This window comes from Blennius ocellaris (assembly GCF_963422515.1).
Source record: "Blennius ocellaris genome assembly, chromosome: 21".
NCBI lineage: Eukaryota > Metazoa > Chordata > Actinopteri > Blenniiformes > Blenniidae > Blennius > Blennius ocellaris.
The window spans coordinates 21130716-21156034 of NC_137670.1; the positions used below are offsets into that span (position 1 = coordinate 21130716).

The 25319-nt window shown below is 45.2% G+C and overlaps 1 protein-coding gene across 1 annotated transcript in view; it reads left to right on the forward strand.

The window, feature by feature from the left end:
• Positions 1 to 913: 913 nt before the first annotated feature.
• Positions 914 to 25319, forward strand: part of ryr2a (ryanodine receptor 2a (cardiac)) — a gene marked incomplete at both ends in the record, with an annotated part of 435130 nt that continues 410724 nt past the window's right edge. The window contains one exon of the mRNA XM_080517507.1: positions 914 to 961. Coding sequence (XP_080373633.1) covers positions 914 to 961 — 48 coding nt within the window. The remainder of the gene's footprint in view (positions 962 to 25319) is intronic.

Here is a 25319-nt window from a genome sequence, read left to right on the forward strand (position 1 = left end):
TATGGTCATATATGTGGATATATGCAGCATATATATGGTCATATATGTGCATATATGCAGCATTTATGTGCATATATGCTGCATATATGTGCATATATGCAGCATATATATGGTCATATATGTGCATATATGCAGCCCATACATTGTCATATATGTGCATATATGCAGCATTTATGTGCATATATGCAGCATATATGTGCATATATGTGCATATATGCAGCACTCTCTGTATTTCTTTCAGAGAGTGCTGGCTGAATTATACAATGCAGAAAAGGGGCCATTCAAAGGAAACTGATTTGAAACAATAAATATATATTTTTTAAACCCAGCCCTAATGTTGATAGAGCTGGGTACATTTCCTTTAAGTTTCCTGAGTAAAATTGTCCAGGATATTAAACCCTGATAGTTCTCCTCTGGTCTGTGAACAGTTTGAACTGGAGTTTGTCATTATTCTGAATTGTTGTGAACTCAGTTAGAGATGCAGTTTGGTGATAAACACTGTCATATACATACAGTCTTTGGTTTCATAAATGAAATGTTAGTTTGACGTGGCTCTCTCCAGGAATAAACTCCAGTTGCTTCTGACTCACATGCTGTTCTGGTATTGTCAGTCTGAAATAGCATGGAATACATGTATATATCCTTCTTTACGTTATTGTTGTGATCAAATGTGTCCATTACTCAGCGGGGAGCTTCCCAACAGAAGCGGCTGGGAGATGGAGCCCTCCGCCCCCGGTGTACCGTCACACCTGAGCCGCTCCTCCCCCGGAGGAGGCGCAGCATCCAATCAGAGAGGAGCTACAGCGCGCGAGCGTGCACGCACCCACTCACACACACACACACTCTCTCTCTCTCTCTGGCGGACAGCCGCTCTCCACCGCAGACGCAGCCTGCTCCCCGCAGGACGCTCACCATGGCTGAAGGAGGAGAGGGCGAGGATGAGATCCAGTTCTTACGAACCGTAAGTGTGTCGGTGTCCGACCCGCGCCGCTGTGTGCGCCAATGTGGTGCTGCGTGTGGACAGGGGGGGTTTAGCGCAGTGAGGCTGACAGGAGTGCGCATCGTCCTGACGGGCGGCAGCTGCCGCAGGATGTCTGCGGGGCTGCGTGCGGGTTTCCGCTCTTCACTTTGTTTGGTGGATGTGGGCTGCAGTGCGGTGGAGCAGCCTGCTGCGTCTGCTTCCCTCACTTTGCGGGGACTGCAGTGGGCGGTGGTGCGGCGCGGTGCGGCGCGGTGCGGTGCGGTGCGGTGCCTCCATCCTCAGGCGCGCATTCGGCGGGTCCTGTGCGGGAGAGTGGCTGTTGCTTTGCTTTTCGCAAAGTCACACGTGAATAATCACGTAAAGGCACTGTGTGTGTGTGTGTGTGTGTGTGTGTGTGTGTGTGTGTGTGTGTGTGTGTGTGTGTGTGTGTGTGTGTGTGTGTGTGCGTGTGTGTGTGTGTGCGGAATATTGTGCAGGGCAGAAGGCCCGTCGTTGCGGTGCAGTTTGCGGCGTGTGACGGATCCTGACATCAGACGACTGCAAAAGGCCAGACTGCAGTGGCTCGTCACTGTTTTTTCCATGTTTTATTACGTCATCATTGACACTTGGCAACGTCATGACATCACACGTGCAATTTTAAGATACTTTACATGTGCAAAAGAGTATTAATACATGGAATATTTGACTTGTTGCATCCGTGTATTTGCAGTGCAGAGTGAAGTAGTCCTCGTACACAGCAAACACATTAGCAGCTATTCAGCCTCGGGTTTTCGGAAGAAATGAGTGTTTTGGGTGTCCAGCCAAGAAATAAAGCAATGTGGGTGCTCTGCAACCATTGGGGGGTGGCGGTACTAAATACTATATTGTGATGTGTAGATTTAACAGTATTACTTTTTCTTTTCTGGCAGATATTTTCTGATGCAGCCTATATCCTTTGTCACTTAGTTTAAATGTTGCTTCTTGTCATTGCTGATGGTTCCCACCTGTACCCCTACCCGAATCCCCTCACCCCAAACTTCACTCTGTGTAGTCGTTGGTACATTGCATCTGCACCTGTAGCTTCTGAACTGTGACCTGGTTTCTATTATCCCCTTCTTAGTTTTTAATTGAAAATTGAGCTTATTTATTGACTGCATGCCACCAATAGCTCAGTCCCAAGGCCACACACAGTCACAGATCATTCAATTGTCAAAGCTTATATGAAAATTGACATTTTCACAGCAAAGAACAATTTATTCTTCAATGAAAAAAAAATTCCGTACAGATATCCAAACATGTCATCACTTTGGAAATGAGTGGATTCTACATATAGAATTCCTGGTCATTTTGGATGAGTCCTCTTCTCTCCTTCAGCAAGGGAACACACCAGGATGAGTCAGAGAAATACAAACCAATCAGAGGCTGCCTTTCAAGTAGAGACCACATGGTATTGACCAAACACTTTGCTCATTACCGGGCATAAAAAAATACACAAGTCAGTTGTGTACTGGAGCCAATAATTGGCTATATTTTGACTAAGAAAGATGGATACTGACAATTAGTGATGGACATCATAGACATATTTTAGAGACTTTCAGCAATCCGCCCGCTACTTTTTCGGCTGTCTTTTCTGAAAATTGACCGTCCAAATGCCGGCTGAACAGCTCGCTGCTAAAACTAAGCCCCACATATGATTGAGTGGAAATTGCTACTTTTTAACATAGTTTGTGGCTTAAACTTTTCTCGTGACAAATGTAGTTCATAGTATGTATACAATCTGTATTATTCTTTAATTTCAATGTACTTTCATTCAGCTTTCTCTCCAACCTAAGTTGTTTCTGGTTGCTATGGTGATGCTCCAGACACTGTCACCAACGAACTGGAAGGAAGTGGCAGATGCATCACTGCTCTTAAAACCAGTTACATTTGACTACAAAATATGCATTAAATAATAATGACGTCTGTTTGATTTGCAAAACACAACAAAATCTTTAAAAAACGGGTTTAAAAACCTGTCACAGCATTGTTGCTGATATGCTTTGATCTGTTTCATAATTTTTTTTTAAAACAATAGAATTTAAGAGTCGTAGTATTATAATTTACACAATATTGTTAATACAATACAGAATATATGTAATTTTATTCAATCAGATAAACCTAACAAATTAATACCATTCTTTTTCTTTTCAAGCATTTTATTTCTTTTATTGAGATGTGTGTATTCACACTGCTACAAAAAATGTTGTTCCTTTTCTGGGGTACATCAATCTTTCAATCAATGTAACTGACTGTCTGCATGTATGTATTGCATTACAACAACATGGAGATCAGATCTTTTCAAATGTTTCTACTGTATTTCTTAAGATTATGAAGTATGACAAGACACCACCACTGCTAACAACAACAGTAGGTAATAAATCAAATGAATATATTAAAAAAGGAATAAATAAAATATTAATAAGTAATGTAACTTTGTCTATAAAACAAAAAAGAGAAGTTATACATACCACATTGAACACAGCTCCCATTCCAACTCCATTTGGTTTCCTCAAAAACTCAAAAACAAACCAAAAAAACACGGGAAGATAAGATAGTGCCTGAGGAATAGACCTTTTCTTTCCAGCTCCAGAACTTTTTACTCTTTAAACACTAGAATTGCTCCTTTTTAATGAAGTACTTGTAAACAACCAATCCTGCAGTGGAGAGCAGCAAGATGGCAGCTTAGGAGTGTCAGCATGACAAGATGGATAGATAATGCTTTATTTCCATTCAGTACATTTGCCTGTGGCCGCATACGAAGTACGAAATGTTATTGCACAAGGTTTAAACCGAGGCTTTTTACAAAGTGTCTAAAAAACAGGAACAGTAAAAAGGTATAAAAACACACATTTAAAACAGTGAAGCCAACAATGCATAAAATGGTAGTTATTGCACTGGAATTATAATTATTGCACAGTTATTGCATCATCCTCAGACTTGACAAACTGTTCGCAGTTCAAGAGTTTTATGGCCCGAGGAATGAAGCTGTTGCAGAACTTGGTTGTTCTGCACTTCACGCTGCGATTCCTCCTCCCAGAAGCTTGCAGAGAGAAATGTCCATGATGAGGTGTGTGTCCAGTCTCTGACAATGTTTTAGCTCCAGACAGGTAGTGTTTGGCCCCCAGGAAGACAAGTTTCAATGGTCTTCTCTGCAGTCGTCACCATTCTCTGGAGGCCCTGCTGTAGCACAGAGAGATGCCAGTGGTCAGTCCACTCTCTATGGTGCCTCGATAGAAAGTGGTGAGGATGCTGGCAGGCACATGTGTCCTTCTCATCCTGCGGAGGACGTTCAAACACTGCTGCGCTGGCTTTGTCAGAGACGAGATGTTCAGGGACCAGGAGAGATTGTTAGTTTGGTGCACACCCAGGAACACCTCCACTGCTGTGTTCTTCATTATCAGTAGAGAGTGGCAGGGTGGGCTCCTCCTCAAGTCATCAGTGAGTTCTTTTGTTTTGTCAACATTCAGTACAAGATTGTTCCTCCTGCACCAGCCAGCCGGATGCAGCACCTCCTCTCTGTAGGCCCGGTCACCAGTTTTCTGGATGAGGCCCACCACTGTCTACGTACTTTATGATGTGGTTGGTGGGAGAATTGGCAACGCAGTCATAAGTTGTTTGGGTGAAGAGTAGCGGAGTCAGGATGCAGCCCTGAGGAGAGCCTGTAGTCAGGGCGGTGGGTTGAGGAGTTGGGTACTTATGAGCTGCTTTGTCAGCCTCTCGAAGCACTTCATCATGATGGGAGTCAGAGCTATGGGGCGAAACTCACTGAGGCTGGTAATTGAGGATTGTTGTGGCACTGGTATGATGGTGGCCTGCTTGAAGCGTGATGGGACAGTGGCCTGGTTCAGGCGAGTTCTTGCCTCCACCACAGGCCGGGCTGCGGTTCACTTGGCCTGCCGGTACCGATCAGCTGCCTCAGGAGTCCTATGAGCTAACAGTGCCCGGTAGGACTCCTTCTTCAGCTTGACAGCATCCCTTACTTCCGGTTCCGGGGATTGCCGCCACGACAGGCGCCAGAGACCCTGTGGCCACAGCTCCGAGCAGCAGCTTGGACAATGGAAGTGGAGAACATGGTCCATTCGGACTCAATGTCTCCAGCCTGGATTTACTGTTTCAAAGTGCAGATGTGCCAGAATGAGCTTCATCTGTGCAAACTTCCTGAGCTTGAATAAGCTAGCTAAGCACTACACTTATCTTTGAGTCCAATTTTAAATCACTGTTAAGTTTAAAACATAGGTTCAAAACTGTTGGCCCAAACCAGCTGTTAACATAAGCAACAAACCATACATTCATACTTTTTGCCACTTACCGCTATGTAGTTCATGCATTTTCTCCAACAGTTTGCATTTTAGTTAAATGTCTAGTGATTTCATGTCCTGACAGGGGAGGTGGCCTGAGAGTGGAGCCTGAACCGGAAGTAGCCCTGCAATGGAGATCTGAAGCTAAATGCCTCTTGAGTTCGCACACCACTACTTTGACTGTGAAACTTGTTGATGCAGAGGTTTCAAGGAGAAGTTTTTGCATCTTTTTCCCCTTCATTAATAGCATTTCTGATCTCTCAGCTCTTCATCAGAAAGAGTGGAAACCCATTCCAGAAACAATCAGCTTCTTTTCATGCAGTCATGCCACCTTTATTGGTCTTTATAGGGGGTGTGATCACTTTAAGTTAAATGTATCTGCGCCTGGCAGTGCACACCGAATACGTCGGCAAAGATTACACTGTATGTTTTCGGCTTTCTTCTTCTACATCTTAATGGAACATGCTACTTTGTCATCCAAATCAATACTAGTTTTACTGTGAAGAAACGCCTGGACTTTCACTACTTTAAACCTCACAGGATCAGCATGTGCAGCTCATTACTATTTTCTTTGTTACGGTCGCCTTCTCACTGTGCCACCATCAAAATCAATGATAATACAACTGTTGTTCAACAACTGTTATCTCCCTCTGATACAGGTCATGATGGCAAGGCAGTCGTCTCCCTCATAGATGTGCTCTCTTCCACTCAGCAGTGTAGAGCTTTCAAGCCATGAATTTATATTGGGCTTTTTGTTTCACCCTGCTGTAGCTCCTCTTCCTCCTCTTACCCCCCCCCCCCCCCCCCCCCCCCCGCACTGCTACTGCACTCCTGCTAAGTGCACCTTGAATGCAGATCAATACATGGTTTCTGGTGACTGCTGATGTCTCAGCACAAAGCAAATGGCATGGCATCAGTCATGTGTGTTTAATCTCTCTTACAGGGAAAAAAAGTCTGTTTGCAGACTGTGCACATAAAGTAAGGCCAGAATTCCAAAGGAGAGCCACTACGAGTGAATTAAAGGGACATTCCACTGATATCATTTTTGTTTAAAGTCTGATATAGAGTAATTTTAGGCCTACCAAGACAAAGTGAGAATACTTTATATTAGGAAGAAAAACATTTAGCTAAATGCTGCATAGAAAATTGCTGTGATGGCTGAAAACTATGTTGTTCGCTTGAGGAGAATTGGGTTCGATCTCTATCAGAAAAATAAATGCAGTCAGGGTCTATATAAGTTTTGGGCATTGGATTTCCCGTTCAGACAAAGAGATTAAAAAGCAAAAAACGAATCATTATTTGATTTTCAATTTAAAACTAAAAAAATGTAATTCAATGCATTTTTCGTTATCAGGATCAAGAAAGGTACATCTGAAAACCTTTTTCAGATGTATTCACTTACTTGCACGAGGGTAAGGACATTATGTTGTGACATTAGCGGGAAGCTAACATGAGTGAAATGCTAATTTATTAGCTTTGCGTATGTTTCATCTATTTTTAGTTTGTTGTGCTAACTGTATTAACTTTATGTCCTTCACAGTGTCAGACAAGGATCAGGACATAGGTGAGGTTGTTGCCAGGACACAGGTGAGGTTGTTTTCAGGACACAGGTGAGGTTGTTGTCAGGACATAGGTGAGGTTGTTGTCAGGACACAGGTGAGGTTGTTTTCAGGACACAGGTGAGGTTGTTTTCAGGACACAGGTGAGGTTGTTTTCAGGACACAGGTGAGGTTGTTGTCAGGACACAGGTGAGGTTGTTGTCAGGACACAGGTGAGGTTGTTTTCAGGACACAGGTGAGGTTGTTTTCAGGACACAGGTGAGGTTGTTTTCAGGACATAGGTGAGGTTGTTTTCAGGACACAGGTGAGGTTGTTTTCAGGACACAGGTGAGGTTGTTTTCAGGATACAGGTGACGTTGTTTTCAGGACACAGGTGAGGTTGTTTTCAGGACATAGGTGAGGTTGTTGTCAGGACACAGGTGAGGTTGTTGTCAGGACACAGGTGAGGTTGTTTTCAGGACACAGGTGAGGTTGTTGTCAGGATACAGGTGAGGTTGTTGTCAGGACACAGGTGAGGTTGTTTTCAGGACACAGGTGAGGTTGTTTTCAGGACGCAGGTGAGGTTGTATTCAGGACACAGGTGAGGTTGTTGTCAGGACACAGGTGAGGTTGTTTTCAGGACACAGGTGAGGTTGTATTCAGGACACAGGTGAGGTTGTTTTCAGGATACAGGTGAGGTTGTTGTCAGGATACAGGTGAGGTTGTTTTCAGGATACAGGTGAGGTTGTCAGGATACAGGTGAGGTTGTTTTCAGGACACAGGTGAGGTTGTTTTCAGGATACAGGTGAGGTTGTTTTCAGGACACAGGTGAGGTTGTTTTCAGGACACAGGTGAGGTTGTTGTCAGGACACAGGTGAGGTTGTATTCAGGACACAGGTGAGGTTGTTGTCAGGACACAGGTGAGGTTGTTTTCAGGATACAGGTGAGGTTGTTGTCAGGACACAGGTGAGGTTGTCAGGACACAGGTGAGGTTGTTTTCAGGACACAGGTGAGGTTGTTGTCAGGATACAGGTGAGGTTGTTGTCAGGACACAGGTGAGGTTGTTTTCAGGACACAGGTGAGGTTGTATTCAGGACACAGGTGAGGTTGTTGTCAGGACACAGGTGAGGTTGTTTTCAGGACACAGGTGAGGTTGTATTCAGGACACAGGTGAGGTTGTTTTCAGGATACAGGTGAGGTTGTTGTCAGGATACAGGTGAGGTTGTTTTCAGGATACAGGTGAGGTTGTTGTCAGGATACAGGTGAGGTTGTTTTCAGGACACAGGTGAGGTTGTTTTCAGGATACAGGTGAGGTTGTTTTCAGGACACAGGTGAGGTTGTTTTCAGGACACAGGTGAGGTTGTTTTCAGGACATAGGTGAGGTTGTTGTCAGGACACAGGTGAGGTTGTTGTCAGGACACAGGTGAGGTTGTTTTCAGGACACAGGTGAGGTTGTTGTCAGGACACAGGTGAGGTTGTTTTCAGGACACAGGTGAGGTTGTTTTCAGGATACAGGTGAGGTTGTTTTCAGGACACAGGTGAGGTTGTTTTCAGGACACAGGTGAGGTTGTTTTCAGGATACAGGTGAGGTTGTTTTCAGGATGCAGGTGAGGTTGTTTTCAGGATACAGGTGAGGTTGTTTTCAGGATACAGGTGAGGTTGTTTTCAGGACACAGGTGAGGTTGTTTTCAGGACACAGGTGAGGTTGTTGTCAGGACACAGGTGAGGTTGTTTTCAGGACACAGGTGAGGTTGTTTTCAGGACACAGGTGAGGTTGTTGTCAGGACACAGGTGAGGTTGTTTTCAGGACACAGGTGAGGTTGTATTCAGGACACAGGTGAGGTTGTTTTCAGGACACAGGTGAGGTTGTTGTCAGGACACAGGTGAGGTTGTTGTCAGGACACAGGTGAGGTTGTTTTCAGGACACAGGTGCGGTTGTTTTCAGGACACAGGTGAGGTTGTTGTCAGGACACAGGTGAGGTTGTTTTCAGGACACAGGTGAGGTTGTTGTCAGGACACAGGTGAGGTTGTTTTCAGGACACAGGTGAGGTTGTATTCAGGACACAGGTGAGGTTGTTTTCAGGATACAGGTGACGTTGTTTTCAGGATACAGGTGAGGTTGTATTCAGGACACAGGTGAGGTTGTTTTCAGGATACAGGTGAGGTTGTTTTCAGGATGCAGGTGAGGTTGTTTTCAGGATACAGGTGAGGTTGTTTTCAGGACACAGGTGAGGTTGTTGTCAGGACACAGGTGAGGTTGTATTCAGGACACAGGTAAGGTTGTTTTCAGGACACAGGTGAGGTTGTTTTCAGGACACAGGTGAGGTTGTTTTCAGGATGCAGGTGAGGTTGTTTTCAGGATACAGGTGAGGTTGTATTCAGGATGCAGGTGAGGTTGTATTCAAGACACAGGTGAGGTTGTTGTCAGGACACAGGTGAGGTTGTTGTCAGGACACAGGTGAGGTTGTTTTCAGGATACAGGTGAGGTTGTTGTCAGGACACAGGTGAGGTTGTTGTCAGGACACAGGTGAGGTTGTTGTCAGGACACAGGTGAGGTTGTTGTCAGGACACAGGTGAGGACACTGTGAAGGAGCTGAGAATCCAGACAGTTTGAGTGTTTGGTGAAGTCAGATCTGATCCATCACTTCAGCCCCGTTTCCACCACACCAAGTGCAGGAATGGACGGTAGAGTCCATTACAGTTTGGGTTTCCACCGCACCAAGTGCAGGAATGGACGGTAGAGGCCATTACAGTTTGGGTTCCCGCCGCAAGAATTTGTGATTTTCCGGAAACAACCTCTCCAAAGGCGGTCATTTTTCCGCTCCCCCTCCATCAGGGTACCAGGACCATGGAACGGGTCTGAGTTTGAGGAGCCGTCTGCTGATTGGTCAGTGATTTACTACACCCTCAATATTTTAATATGTGGGCTGGATGAATCCTCTGTCAGTGTGCTCAGCTTTGCTCTGGTTGTTGTTTTTTTCTTTGCTGCTCAACTTTCATGTTGGTCGTGAAAGAGCAGATGTGAGACAGGGGGAGACCGGGGCTCGGGACTTTGCATCGCGTCGGAGCTTTCTGTTTGCAGCACCGCGCCGGGTCTGTCTTTGCATCGCGTCTGTGGTTTCTGTTCAACCGTTGCATCACGTACGAGGACGGATCGTGGGCGTGATGCAACGAGCCTCCGTGTTCCAGCGCTGAGCTGCAGGAGCGCGATCAGCGCCGGAGTGGAGTGGCTGCTCCTGCGTTTGAGCAGAAAGCTGAAGGCTCCTGTGTCTCGGAGCAGCGCACCGGAGCTGCTCTGTGCTGCAGCCAGCCGGGGAGCTGGGTGCAGGACAAGTCACCGGAGCGTTCGCTCTCTCAGGACAAACACGGAAGTTACAGCTGCAGCTCTGCGGCTGCAAAAACTAAAAGTTAACCAAACAACAAGTGCAAAGTGGAGGATGTAAACAACAACAACAACAACAAGAGAGGGTTCATATGATCCAGATCTGCCACCAGTCTGAAACGACTGTTGTAACGTCACATATCTGTGGAGCCCTGCCCATTTTTTAAGCTCCTCCCTGTGGTGGAAACAGGGCTTTAATAACCCAGTGTTCACGGGGTTCCCAGTTTTCCCAATAGTCCTGGTGTTCCCAGTGTTCCCAGTGTCCCCAATATTCCCAGTGTTCCCGATGTGCCCGATGTTCCCAGTGTTCCTGCGGACTTAGCTAAGGTCATACATGTTTGATATAACTCTTGAATCTGGAACTAATGAAAACAGTAGTTCCAATTACAGGTGAGTTTATGCTGGTCCCTGCTCGGTTTAGGCATTCTCAATAATATTTTGTTTGTTTGTAATATTTTATCAGTTCTTTTTGCATCTGGTGCCTCTCATTAATATTATTCATTAATTTTAGGTGCAAGCTGGGGTTGTATTGTGAAGTGAAGTAAATCATTTATGGATATTTATCTAGTGCAGTTGGCATGTTACAAAAAAATACTCTTAACATACTGTACATGATATTTGCTCAGTTGCTATTAGTGATAAAAGTTACTTATAAACCAGATTATGTTCTACAAGAATGAGTCACCAATGAAATAAGTTGAGATTAATAAGTATAAACTGACATGTTACTTCCAGGTGGTCCTGAAAGATTCTAGTCTTGTGGAGTTGGTGCATCACAGTATTATTCATAATCATGTGTGTCACAACAGCTGTCAGTAGTTGTAGTAATATCCATAATCATGAGAAGGGAAGTTGAAGGTGCTAATTATTCCCTCTCTTCAAAGGACATAGCAAAAGGGAGATATAGCAGGTTCTTACCTCGGCTATGGCTTTTACCACCTCCAGCTCCAAATGTGCATCAGAGTGCATCAATCTTCAGCCATTTCCCCACAAACTCTCCTCTGGGTTCTTGCAGAAAAACCTCCTCCACCCCACTGTGGAGTGACGTGAGTGCCCAGACATGACAAACACACCACAGTAAGGTTCTAAAGACATTTTAACGTGGCTAAAGGAACCCAAAGGTAGAAGTCAGAGTTTTTAGTTCTTTTACTCTTGCCGGAAACACGCCGTCCTCATACGCGCTCTTGTTTTGAAACACAGCAACTTCCGGCCGCACAAGACGTTGTTTCTGTTCTCCAACGATTTTATTATTTGTTTTGAGAAACAGAAAATGAAAATCAACCAGTTTTGTTTGTGCCTTCTTGAGCCTGATAAAGAAAAATGCATTGAATTTCAATTTAGATTTTTGAATTTTAAATTGAAAATCAAATAATTTGAGTTTTTTTATATCCTTCTCTGAACGGAAAATCTAATGACCAAAACATGCATGGACCAGTCAGAGGCACTAACTTGCACTGATTGGTTGGGGCCCCTAGGACTTGACACCTTTGAATTCCCCCCACCTTACCAAAAGCCTTTGCAGAGACTCTCCCCCCTTCTTTGCGCCTGCTCTTCAAGAAGGTGTTGCTAGAAACAGCAGGTAGTATGAAGGTTGTGTCAGAAATAAACTAAGGTATATGCAATGAGCAATGTACCAAATGCATGAAGTCAACACCTTTGATCTTCACCAAAATCACATTTTAACTTGCATGAGTTGGTTAATATTGAGTTGGTTGCACGTAACCACATGCAATCACCACTTTGGAAATGAACTTGCATCTGCTGTTGCAAACTAGCGAGCTATGCTGAGACTAGCTTGACATTCAAATCATCCATCCATCCATGTTGGATCCCACTTCATCCTGGGCAGGGTCAAGGGGCCCTGGAGCCAATCCAAGCTTGCTCGGGGGTTTCAGGATACGCCCTGGACGTCACCAGTCCGTCACAGGACAAACCACAGAGACAATCTCACGCACTCTCCAAGTCTCCAGGGTCACCAATTAATTTCATATGCACGTGTTTTGACTGTGAGAGGAAACCAGAGTACCTGGAAGAAAGCAACACACACAGGGAGAACATTCAAACTCCACTCAGGAACCCATCTCTTGTCACTGGGAGGCGTGGAGTGCGAGCCACTCTTGTGCCTCTGCATTCAATTCAATTCAATTGCACACAGATACAACACAATTGTGTTTATATAGCACCAAATACAACATGCATGGTCACAGCAGCTCACTACTCTGCCTTCTTTTCTGTGTTTGTTGTTGTTGTTTGGAAGCCCTTCTTTTTGTGGAGCAAGCTGGTGGATGGAGTTCATTTGGTCTCAAAAATGTGTTGATAATAATATTGTTTATCAGCAATTTCTTGTGGGCTAATATATCATCCAGCAAAATGTGTTCTCATCACAGACCTATATAGAAATGTATTTGTGCTCAGTGATGGATGTTATCCGTTGTCCTTCCAGGCATACCAGAAAAAGACTCAACTATTTATTTCTGAGCTGTTGAAGCTGAGAAAAGAAGCCGGTTTGCTGTGAGGAATCGATTTACTGCTGAAAATGAATAATCTAATTTCACAAGGGACTGTAACCAGTGGCTGTGATGTTTGCTGGTAATAGAAATGAAGGGAGGTGTATACAGATCAGTCAAAGTGAGGAAGGGCTCGGAGAGTTCACATTGAGCCTGTGAGCAGCCACACAGTCCAAGTGCCCAGTCTGCTACTTCAGCACGGTCCTGAATTCACCAGGGCAGCAAGTTGATTCTCCATTTAAGGATACGCTCACTGTCCTGTGGAGCAAAACAAGTTTTATTACCAGCTGACCCAGTTTAATACACAAACTAATTCCTAAACTTTACTGCTGCACAGGAACACCAGAGGACAGTTGTTATTGTGGTGCCTTTAGAACACACTCATCACTTCTCATTTTGCCCACTGATCAGCCAGGACTCTTCATCATGGCACCAGTTAGTGGTGGGATGTACAGTTTGAGACAGGAAGTGAACATTTTGATCTCAAAGTTGATGTGTATGAAGTAGTAAAATGAGTAAATGTGTGTAATGAACAGCCAGTTCATTATAGACGTAATCACTCACAACACTTCCATGCAGCACTTTAAATGTTCACCAAGCACTTTGAGTGGCACACAGCACTTTAAGATGATGCTATTTGAACATATACATGAAATTGAACACAATTGTTGTTTTCAACTTGTTCATTGAAGCTTCTGTTGTTGCCCATAGGTCAGACCACGGTGCGTCCTCTGTCTGTGGAGGCAACAATTGAGCATTGTGCATTATATGTGTATTAAGATTGGCTGATTCTTTAAACTTGATTTTGACAAAGTTAAGGTTATTGGTGTCACCTGTGAAGTTTTGATGATTTTATCCAATCCAGTAGAATTGATTTAAGGTGCCTCTCCACACTATTCTCGGTTCTGCTGCTGGATAAACCACTCTCCTGGCTTCACACTCTCCTCTGCAATGGACTTTGCACTTGCACTTTTTTTGTATTACACTATTTTTGTATAACAATAAAATGTGGACCACCCTAGAAGCTGCCTCCATCATTTCCTTTTGCTGCTCACTGAGGTCCCGTCTGGACCACACTGGTGCACCGAGTCGTCACAGTGAGTTGTCGTCTTTCAGTCTGTGTGGGTTTGGAAGCAGTCAGACATAAACTTTAGACACTGGATTTAGACTTTAGATTTTGATCCATCTGACTCAATGATAAATGTCGGTTGAAATCGCAGGAACAACAACAACAAAAAACAGCATTGTTCTCTCTTGCCAAAAAGGTCATGTTTTATGGAATTTTCTCCACGTGTTACATCGTCTTGTTCGGTAGGTTCTTGTCGTGCTTCTGATCTGCTCGCTTTGTCGATCAGTCACGCTTTAGCCATAGTCCAGGTATTGTCTCATGGCTTTTTTTCAGGAGATATGTTCGTTTTCCTATGTATTTCATGAGAGCAGGCAGGCAGTGGGATTCGGCGTTCGGAGCTTTGACGGCAAAAAAAATTAAAACCGCTCGAGAAGTCAAAAAGTTGTACTGAATTTTTTTGGCAGAAGCATCTCCTCTGTCCTTTAATCGTGTTTTGAAGCCGATACAATATTCACCCTCAGAGGAGATAGTGCGTGATTTTTAGGTCTCAATGAGACAAATATAGAAGTTTTGACCTCTCTACGATATTCCTCCGGCCAGTGGTGATCGTTTGTGTGTTTCGAGGTGGTGTGAGAGAGCACATTTCGGCACTCTGGAGGTTAATTTTGAAATTTTCTTAAAATTTTTTTACCAGTCTTGATGAGCGTGCCAAATTTGGTGAGCGTATTTAGGGGTCAAGTTTGGGTCCAATGACACTTAAGTATGACTATAATAATAATAAAACATTACAAATACAATAAGGTCCAAGCTTGGTCCATAATTCGATCGGTGCCTGCAGTGGTGGCTGATCAGTGAGGCAGGAGGTGGAGAGGAAGGAACTGCTGTCACAGAAGCAGGCACCCCACCTACACCTCTGAGCCACTCCTCACCCTCCATTACTGTAGACCAGGGGTGGCAACCTTTAATGCTCAAAGAGCCATTTGGTCCCGTTTCCCACTGAACACAACACCCAGAGACACATCAGTCTTTTATTTTGACAGTCCCACAGGCAGACCATGCCAGGAGGACACGACACACAAAACCTTCTTCACTGCTGGTTGACGACTTACAACTAATAAACTAAACTACATGAACTGAGCAACAAAAACAAAACACAATTATTAGCAACACTACAAACCTAACATAACCCCAATAATTACATTTAAAACACGACAAACAGAAGCGCCCATAATGCATTGCAGCTCTCAGCTCCTTTATTCCTACACATTATTAAAATGGAAGATAAATGTGGGAGATGTGGATTGTTAGAACTATGAGTGTGATGGTGTGTCTTTAATGTCCTGTAGTTGTTGTGTAATTCACTCGAATGTTCCGTCTCTCTCAACAAGTCTGTAATGAACCTCCTGGAACTGTCGGCTTTTACTGTGAAAGGCACAGGAAGCTCCCGGCTTCAGACACCAGTTGAGCCGCTGTCATGACCTGCAGCCGCGATTCTACGTTCTTCATCCTTTATTGTTGTAATGACGTTACATCACTGCTCGTTCACGACCCTACATTTTACCACTCTTTGTAGCGGGACTGAGCTCTGGTGGCCTTGCCTCCTTATGTCCCTCTCTGGGGGGCTTTGCCTCCTTATGTCCCTCTCTGGGGGGCTTTGCCTCCTTACGTCCCTCTCTGGGTGGCTTTGCCTCCTTACGTCCCTCTCTGGGTGGCCTTGCCTCCTTACGTCCCTCTCTGGGTGGCCTTGCCTCCTTACGTCCCTGTCTGGGTGGCTTTGCCTCCTTACGTCCCTTTCTGGGTGGCCTTGCCTCCTTACGTCCCTTTCTGGGTGGCCTTGCCTCCTTACGTCCCTTTCTGGGTGGCTTTGCCTCCTTACGTCCCTCTCTGGGTGGCTTTGCCTCCTTACGTCCCTTTCTGGGTGGCCTTGCCTCCTTACGTCCGTCTCTGGGTGGCCTTGCCTCCTTACGTCCCTCCAGGATGAACTGCAGTGGGACAGAGGCTCAAAGAGCCACAGTGGAGGACTAAAGAGCCACAGTGGAGGACCAAAGAGCCACAGTGGAGGACCAAAGAGCCACAGTGGAGGACTAAAGAGCCACAGTGGAGGACTAAAGAGCCACAGTGGAGGACCAAAGAGCCACAGTGGAGGACCAAAGAGCCACAGTGGAGGACTAAAGAGCCACAGTGGAGGACCAAAGAGCCACAGTGGAGGACCAAAGAGCCACAGTGGAGGACTAAAGAGCCACAGTGGAGGACCAAAGAGCCACAGTGGAGGACCAAAGAGCCACAGTGGAGGACTAAAGAGCCACAGTGGAGGACCAAAGAGCCACAGTGGAGGACCAAAGAGCCACAGTGGAGGACTAAAGAGCCACAGTGGAGGACCAAAGAGCCACAGTGGAGGACCAAAGAGCCACAGTGGAGGACCAAAGAGCCACAGTGGAGGACCAAAGAGCCACAGTGGAGGACCAAAGAGCCTCAGTGGAGGACCAAAGAGCCACAGTGGAGGACTAAAGAGCCACAGTGGAGGACTAAAGAGCCACAGTGGAGGACCAAAGAGCCACAGTGGAGGGACCAAAGAGCCACAGTGGAGGACCAAAGAGCCACAGTGGAGGACCAAAGAGCCACAGTGGAGGACCAAAGAGCCTCAGTGGAGGACCAAAGAGCCACAGTGGAGGACCAAAGAGCCACAGTGGAGGACTAAAGAGCCACAGTGGAGGACTAAAGAGCCACAGTGGAGGACCAAAGAGCCACAGTGGAGGACCAAAGAGCCACAGTGGAGGACCAAAGAGCCACAGTGGAGGACCAAAGAGCCACAGTGGAGGACCAAAGAGCCACAGTGGAGGACCAAAGAGCCACAGTGGAGGACTAAAGAGCCACAGTGGAGGACCAAAGAGCCACAGTGGAGGACCAAAGAGCCACAGTGGAGGGACCAAAGAGCCACAGTGGAGGACCAAAGAGCCACAGTGGAGGACCAAAGAGCCACAGTGGAGGACCAAAGAGCCTCAGTGGAGGACCAAAGAGCCTCAGTGGAGGACCAAAGAGCCACAGTGGAGGACCAAAGAGCCACAGTGGAGGACCAAAGAGCCACAGTGGAGGACCAAAGAGCCACAGTGGAGGATTAAAGAGCCACAGTGGAGGACCAAAGAGCCTCAGTGGAGGACCAAAGAGCCACAGTGGAGGACCAAAGAGCCACAGTGGAGGACCAAAGAGCCACAGTGGAGGACCAAAGAGCCTCAGTGGAGGACCAAAGAGCCTCAGTGGAGGACCAAAGAGCCTCAGTGGAGGACCAAAGAGCCACAGTGGAGGACCAAAGAGCCACAGTGGAGGATCAAAGAGCCACAGTGGAGGACCAAAGAGCCACAGTGGAGGACCAAAGAGCCTCAGTGGAGGACCAAAGAGCCTCAGTGGAGGACCAAAGAGCCACAGTGGAGGATTAAAGAGCCACAGTGGAGGACCAAAGAGCCACAGTGGAGGACCAAAGAGCCACAGTGGAGGACCAAAGAGCCACAGTGGAGGATTAAAGAGCCACAGTGGAGGACCAAAGAGCCACAGTGAAGGACCAAAGAGCCACATTGGAGGACTAAAGAGCCTCAGTGGAGGACCAAAGAGCCACAGTGGAGGACCAAAGAGCCACAGTGGAGGATTAAAGAGCCACAGTGGAGGACCAAAGAGCCACAGTGGAGGACCAAAGAGCCACAGTGGAGGACCAAAGAGCCACAGTGGAGGATTAAAGAGCCACAGTGGAGGACCAAAGAGCCACAGTGGAGGACCAAAGAGCCTCAGTGGAGGACCAAAGAGCCACAGTGGAGGACCAAAGAGCCACAGTGGAGGATTAAAGAGCCACAGTGGAGGACCAAAGAGCCACAGTGGAGGACTAAAGAGCCTCAGTGGAGGACCAAAGAGCCACAGTGGAGGACCAAAGAGCCACAGTGGAGGATTAAAGAGCCACAGTGGAGGACCAAAGAGCCACAGTGGAGGACCAAAGAGCCACAGTGGAGGACCAAAGAGCCACAGTGGAGGATTAAAGAGCCACAGTGGAGGACCAAAGAGCCACAGTGGAGGACCAAAGAGCCACAGTGGAGGACCAAAGAGCCACAGTGGAGGATTAAAGAGCCACAGTGGAGGACCAAAGAGCCACAGTGGAGGACCAAAGAGCCACAGTGGAGGACCAAAGAGCCACAGTGGAGGACCAAAGAGCCACAGTGGAGGACCAAAGAGCCACAGTGGAGGACCAAAGAGCCACAGTGGAGGACCAAAGAGCCACAGTGGAGGATTAAAGAGCCACAGTGGAGGACCAAAGAGCCACAGTGGAGGACCAAAGAGCCACAGTGGAGGACCAAAGAGCCACAGTGGAGGACCAAAGAGCCACAGTGGAGGATTAAAGAGCCACAGTGGAGGACCAAAGAGCCACAGTGGAGGACCAAAGAGCCACAGTGGAGGACCAAAGAGCCACAGTGGAGGACCAAAGAGCCACAGTGGAGGACCAAAGAGCCACAGTGGAGGATTAAAGAGCCACAGTGGAGGACCAAAGAGCCACAGTGGAGGACCAAAGAGCCACAGTGGAGGATTAAAGAGCCACAGTGGAGGACCAAAGAGCCACAGTGGAGGACCAAAGAGCCACAGTGGAGGATTAAAGAGCCACAGTGGAGGACCAAAGAGCCACAGTGGAGGATTAAAGAGCCACAGTGGAGGACCAAAGAGCCACAGTGGAGGACCAAAGAGCCACAGTGGAGGACCAAAGAGCCACAGTGGAGGACCAAAGAGCCACAGTGGAGGATTAAAGAGCCACAGTGGAGGACCAAAGAGCCACAGTGGAGGACCAAAGAGCCACAGTGGAGGACCAAAGAGCCACAGTGGAGGACCAAAGAGCCACAGTGGAGGACCAAAGAGCCACGGGTTGCCGACCCCTGCTGTAGACTATTTGAACGTGTTAAAGGTCATGTTCAAAGCCTGAGGCATCCAAACGCTCATTTAATTTATTTTTCCTTTGACACATTTCTTATTTCTTGTACAATACATATAATTTCTTTGTTTTGGTAACAAAAGTATTTTATTTGATTAAGAATCTACTGGTTATGTTGGTTTTTGGTGTAATGTGAGTGTATCAACTCGTCGTATTTATATGTCCGGGTTTAGCGATGAACGAGAGATGGCATTTGGACTTGAGAGGAAACATATATTGGCTGTGTGACTAAAGACGGCATTCAGTGGCTCTGTGGTAGCCTCTTCTCAATCCCTCCACGTCCATCATGTTTAACTTTCCCTCGACTTAAACGTGCATCTTCGTCTAATTCCTGCTACTACATAGCCACTGCAAGCAGGAATGGTGCGATCAGGTCTGGACTGGTCACCCTGAACAGGAGGCCCCGCCCACAGCCCTTGCTGATTAGCCCCGCCCACAGCCTCTGCTGCTTTGCATTGTATTGCTTTTATCTTTTCCAGACGGCTTGACTCATTCAGTAAATTAAATGACAAATAGCAAATGGAAAAGACAAAGATAAAACGGAATAAGCAAAGACAAGACAGAAAAAGATTATGACAATCTTTGTATAATTTTTGTGTTATTAATTCTTTGTATATTTCCACGTTTATTTCCTTTTAATTGTGGCCCTCCTGTGAGTCCACCCGTATTCTACACTGCTTAATGCAGACTGCTGACTCCAAGCCCTTTTTTCCTGGCTTGTTTTCTACAGGACAGGATCTCAGTGAGATACATGGATTGAGGACAAGCAGTGTTGCCACAGTTACCTTGAAAAAGTAATCTGAATACTCCTTTAAAAAGTAAGTTAGTTACTTTACTGATTACTTGTCATAAAAAGTTATTAAAAGTAACCAAGTTAGATTACAAGTAATGTTTTAGTTACCTCCAAGCTTCCGACCCCCCCCCCCAACAACTAAATAAAAAGGACAACTGTTCACTGCCTGACCTCCTGCTGATACATATTTTAACCTTTGACCTTCATTCTTTGTTCTATTTATATCTGACTCACGCCATTGTTAATTGATTTTTAACATTACAGGTATATATTTACCCAGTGATGTGGTTGTAGTCTGTGGTTGCACTATTGATCTATTGATATTTTTGTACTACCTGCTCAATGCAACCTTTTAATTATCCCCTCAGGGACAAATAAAGTATTTGATTGATTGATTGAAATAGAAAAAAAATACAAAAAGAGTTCAACATCTCTGTAGTTTTGTTATTGTTGCAATGATATGGTTCACTGTTGACATTACTTGGATTAAATTCTTTTGTGTTAAAGGAACGCAGGCTCGAGCGAGTTGGCCTGTGATTGGCTGAGAGTGGAGAAGGGGGCGGGGCAGGTCACACATGCATGACTGGGTGTGTCTGTGTCCGTTTGGAGGAGAGAGAATGAGTTTAATTAGAAAGTGGCTTTAAAAACAGGGATTCCCGATTTCGCCCCTGCTATTTGCGCTCTATGTAGAACCCTAGCACAGTGGATAAGACAGACCCAGACTTTCAAAGGAATCTGCATTAATGGAGAAGACCACAAGGTGGCACTATAGTGCTGATAATGTCTTAGTCTACATCAGGAATCCTTATTCACTCCCTAAATTAATTGATCTTCTAGAAAAATTTGGTAATGATTCAGGATATAAATTAAATGTACAAAAAACCCAAATATTGGGTCTCAATAAAACAACTTAGAGAGAAACTCCATATAAATTGGGATCAAAATTCATTGAAATATCTTGGAATATACTTACCGAAAAGAATTAAAAAACTGGCTGAGATAAATTATGACCCCCTCTTAAAGAATATTAAAGATGACATGCACAGATGGAATTCAGTTTCTTTTCTATCATCCCTCGATATCTTTTCTTATTTCAGGCACTCCCTGTAGATATCCCCTCAAAACAATTTTCTGAATTGAACAAGATTATTTCCAGATTTATTTGGCAGGGTAAACAACCCAGACTTAGATTTAGAACATTACAACTTCCAAAAGAATGGGGGAATGGCGCTTCCTAATTTTATACATTATTATTATGCAGCCCAGACTAGACCCAGAGTTAATTTGTGAAACCTGTCCTTTCAAGCCAGATGGAATGATATCGAACTCTACGCTGGTAGACCCCCTATACAAGCATTACTACCTCACAAACATTTGGAAAGATTCATAGAAAAAGTACAGAACCCATGGATTAAAGTACAGTTAAAAACCTGAAATATGATGAGAAAAGAGTACAAAATAAATTAATTACAGATAATTCAATGGCGTGCCTATGATCCTCAGTTTAGGCCTAGCATGATAGATAAGGGTTTTAAATCGTGGATTTTGAAAGGAGTAACAACATTTTACTCTCTCACAGAAAAGGGACAATTTAAAAAGAACACATTTTTATAGATTTCTCCGAGGGATGAGCCGGATTCTCGTTTCAGACAAGTATGCAGTTCGGAAAAAGCATTTTTGACAAGTATGAGCATGATACGAGTAATATCAAGACATTAAATGCCTCATCAGACAGCAGCAGTGGACTAAGCCTCCAGGGTGAGGAGAAGCGGCAGCAATCAAGACATTTTATATCTAAAGTTAGGGGGGCATGATGGACATGGCGATCGGATGATATTCAGATGAAGTCCACAAGCGGCTCGCTGTCCAGTTTCATAGCTTCCATTAGCAGCTTGGCCACCCTGGTGGGGGACAGGAGGCAGGGTCGCCTTCAGGAACGCCCATAATCCTTATGTTCTGATGGCGCGCTCTTGACTCCAGGTCCTCACATTTACTTTCCAGCTTTCCATATTCTTTGGAGAGATGTTTGACTTTGTTTTGGAGAGTGACGATGTCGTCTGTGCAGGCGGAAAGAGACTGTTCCATCTCAGCCACCGTAACTTTGAGTCCCGCAACCTCTGCTTGCGTTGAAGAAAATAATGCCAGATAGTTCTGTTTTTAAAGGAAGGAGCTCAGTCTTAATGGAACCGAGATTCTCACTTACAGCTGCAACAGTTACAACCTCATTTCGAAGAGCGACAAGAAGTTCTGTTTTGAGTGCGGTGAGATCCACTGTCAGAGGCGGTGGACAGCTGGGGGAGATGAACCGCTCTGAGCCTGAGAGTCGTTTCCCGCTGTGTTAACCTTTGGCATGTTCAAGATGTATATTCAGTATGACTACACATTTTTGACATTTTATTAAGTAAAAATTGCAGAATTTTGCGATCAAATCCAGGCAGAAATCCCGGGTGAGGCAGTGAAGAGCTGTTCCTCATGTCTGACTATGATCCAATACAAACTGGGTCACATGATCAATTCTATTCCTCAGCATATCGCCAATATGACCTTCGCAGAAATATTTGTTATACAGCAGGACTCTCTACAGTCTGTGTCATGTATTTAATGTCTGCGTGAGAGAATCCTTCCTGCTGACCCACATGGAAAGAACCTATATGAGGATATATGCACATATATGAAACCTATATGCACATATATGACAATATATATGCTGTATATATGCACATATATGCACATATATGACAATATATATGCTGCATATATGCACATAAATGCTGCATATATGCACATATATGACCATATATATGCTGCATATATGACCATATATGCACATATATGCAGCATATATGCTGCATATATGCACATAAATGCTGCATATATGCACATATATGACCATATATATCGCATGTATGCACACATATATGTACATATATGTACATAACATATAGGAAAACGGCCAATTTTATATATGTCACATATATGCCAAACCTATATCAAAACCTATATTAAAACATATATGTTTATATAGGTTCTTTCCATGTGGGGATCGTAAAGTGAAGTGCAGAGAACAGTCAGCAGGCGAGGCAGGCAGTACTCTGCCTCACCTCAAAGGGGCATAGTGAACTGACACAGGCTTTCTAGCTCATTTTGATAGACAACCTTTATTAAAATTGATTAAAGCAGCAGAATTTCAAGTTTGAAAAATAATTACATTTTTACTGAAGGTCAAAATTAAATCAGTGCTGCCCACATCTCTATACTTCCATGTGTTTACAGTAAATAGGAATTGCTTGGACACAAGAAGGGTACTCTGTCCATTTCTATAAAATACATTTTCTTTGTAGGACAAATCTGTTCCTGTGTTTATGTTTGTGTTGGTGTAATTGAAAGAGGAATGTCGATGGGATATGAAGCATTACCAGTTGATGCTGTTGCATGAAGAGTGAAATAAGATGCTCTTTTGACTTCTTACAATTGTAAATCTGACTCCAGAGGAGGCAGTGCCTCATCAGCTGCACGTCACTGCTTTGATGTCAGTTGATATTTGACACTTGATGTTTTTTACTGCACTGCTCTTCTCTTTTTCCACTTTCTTGGTTTCTTATTAAACATACACTGATTATAAAGTATGAATGGTTTCATGCAGTCAGTGGTCATGTCAGTAGTCACAGTGACTATTACCACATGCAGAGACACGTTTTCTCAGCAAACTTTAACTGTTGGAGAACTGATATTCTACAATAGCTCCATCAAGCCTCTGGATATTTTATATATTTTATATCTTCTGTGTGCTGAGGAGCAGAATGAATCCACCTTTTCTCTCTCTTCAAACCTCAAAATGCACTATTTCCCCACACTCCAATGACTCAACACTCTGACTCTCAATGCAGTGTGAACAGATGCAAAGAGGATCAGGTCTGCGTGTGTTTGTGTGTGTGTGTGTGTGTGTGTGTGTGTGTGTGTGTGTGTGTGTGTGTGTGTGTGTGTGTGTGTGTGTGTGTGTGTGTGTGTGTGTGTGTGTGTGTGTGTGTGTGTGTGATGGCCACTGGATTGTAAAAGAGCAAAAGCGAGATGATGAAGCACCCCTCACTTCTGTTTTGCCTCTTCCTTACTGCTTCTAACTGCAGTGCTCTTATGTAATCTGATTGATCATAGCAGAATATTCTAGTGCAGAGTGAAGTGGAGGAGGAGGAGGAGGAGGAGGAGGAGGAGGAGGAGGAGGAGGAGGATGAGGAGGAGGAGGACAGGATCAGAGTGGAGGAGAAAGTGGTAAAGGAGGAGAAAGGGGATGCATTTGGATGAAAACACAGTGGTGAGAAGGAACCATGACATCATTTCGTGTGAATTCATGTTGTTTTTTACTCTGGCTGCAGTAACTAAGTGATGCAATCAGTAAACCATAAACAGTACTGAAGGCCTGTGTATGCAGACATCTTCATCTTCTCTCCAGAACTGTACAGATCTATGCTTGAGTATAGACAGTAAAATTGGAACACAGTGAGCATCACCAACAAATCTCAAATTACCTCAACAAGTAGTGTAAAATGATCGATAACAAAATGTCACATCAATGACACCAAAGTCGTGATTGAGTCACATGCTGATTGCTAAATTGATTCAAAAGTCAAACACATGCTTCATTCGTCGAACCTCAAATATGGTTAACAGATTTAATTTATATGGCGCGTGTCAACTGCTTGAGCAGTTCCAGACCAGAGTAGAACACTATGCATCAGGTCCACAAACCACCACACGCCGGGATAAGTCATGATTGAGCGTGAGGAAACGGCTACTATACACTGTAGCTTGCCGTGAGAACCGTGACGAAGCACGGCGCGACATGATAAAACACGAAGCAACCGTGAAACAACCGTGATAGAACACGCACTACATGTAACAGGACGTAGCAAAATGTAAATATACCATGGGATGTGGGGAAACACAGAAGCTTCCCATCCCACTACAGACCGGCTCCAAGTTCTATCCATCCATCCATTTCCTGCCGCTTATCCAGGACGGGTCGCGGAGGCAGCAGTCTGAGCAGAGTTGCCCAGACTTCCCTCACCCCAGACTCTTCCTCCAGCTCTTCTGGTGGCACCCCAAGGTGTTCCCAGGTCAGAGAGAGACATAGTCCCTCCAGGTGTCCTGGGTCTGTCCTGAGACCTCCTACTGGAGGGACATGATGGAACACCTCCCTAGGGAGGCGTCCATCTGAAACAGGTGCCCGAACCACCTCAGCTGTTCCTCTGGATGTGGAGGAGCAGCGGCTCTACTCCGAGTTCCTCCCTGATGACTGAGCTCCTCCCCCTATCTCTAAGGGTGACTGAGCTCCTCCCCCTATCTCTAAGGGTGACTGAGCTCCTCACCCTATCTCTAAGGGTGACTGAGCTCCTCACCCTATCTCTAAGGGTGACTGAGCTCCTCACCCTATCTCTAAGGGTGACTGAGCTCCTCACCCTATCTCTAAGGGTGACTGAGCTCCTCACCCTATCTATCTCTAAGGGTGACTGAGCTCCTCACCCTATCTCTAAGGGTGGCTGAGCTCCTCACCCTATCACTAAGGGTGACTGAGCTCCTCACCCTATCTCTAAGGGTGACTGAGCTCCTCCCCCTATCTCTGAGGGTGACTGAGCTCCTCCCCCTATCTCTAAGGGTGACTGAGCTCCTCCCCCTATCTCCAAGGGTGACTGAGCTCCTCCCCCTATCTCTAAGGGTGACTGAGCTCCTCCCCCTATCTCTAAGGGTGACTGAGCTCCTCACCCTATCTCTAAGGGT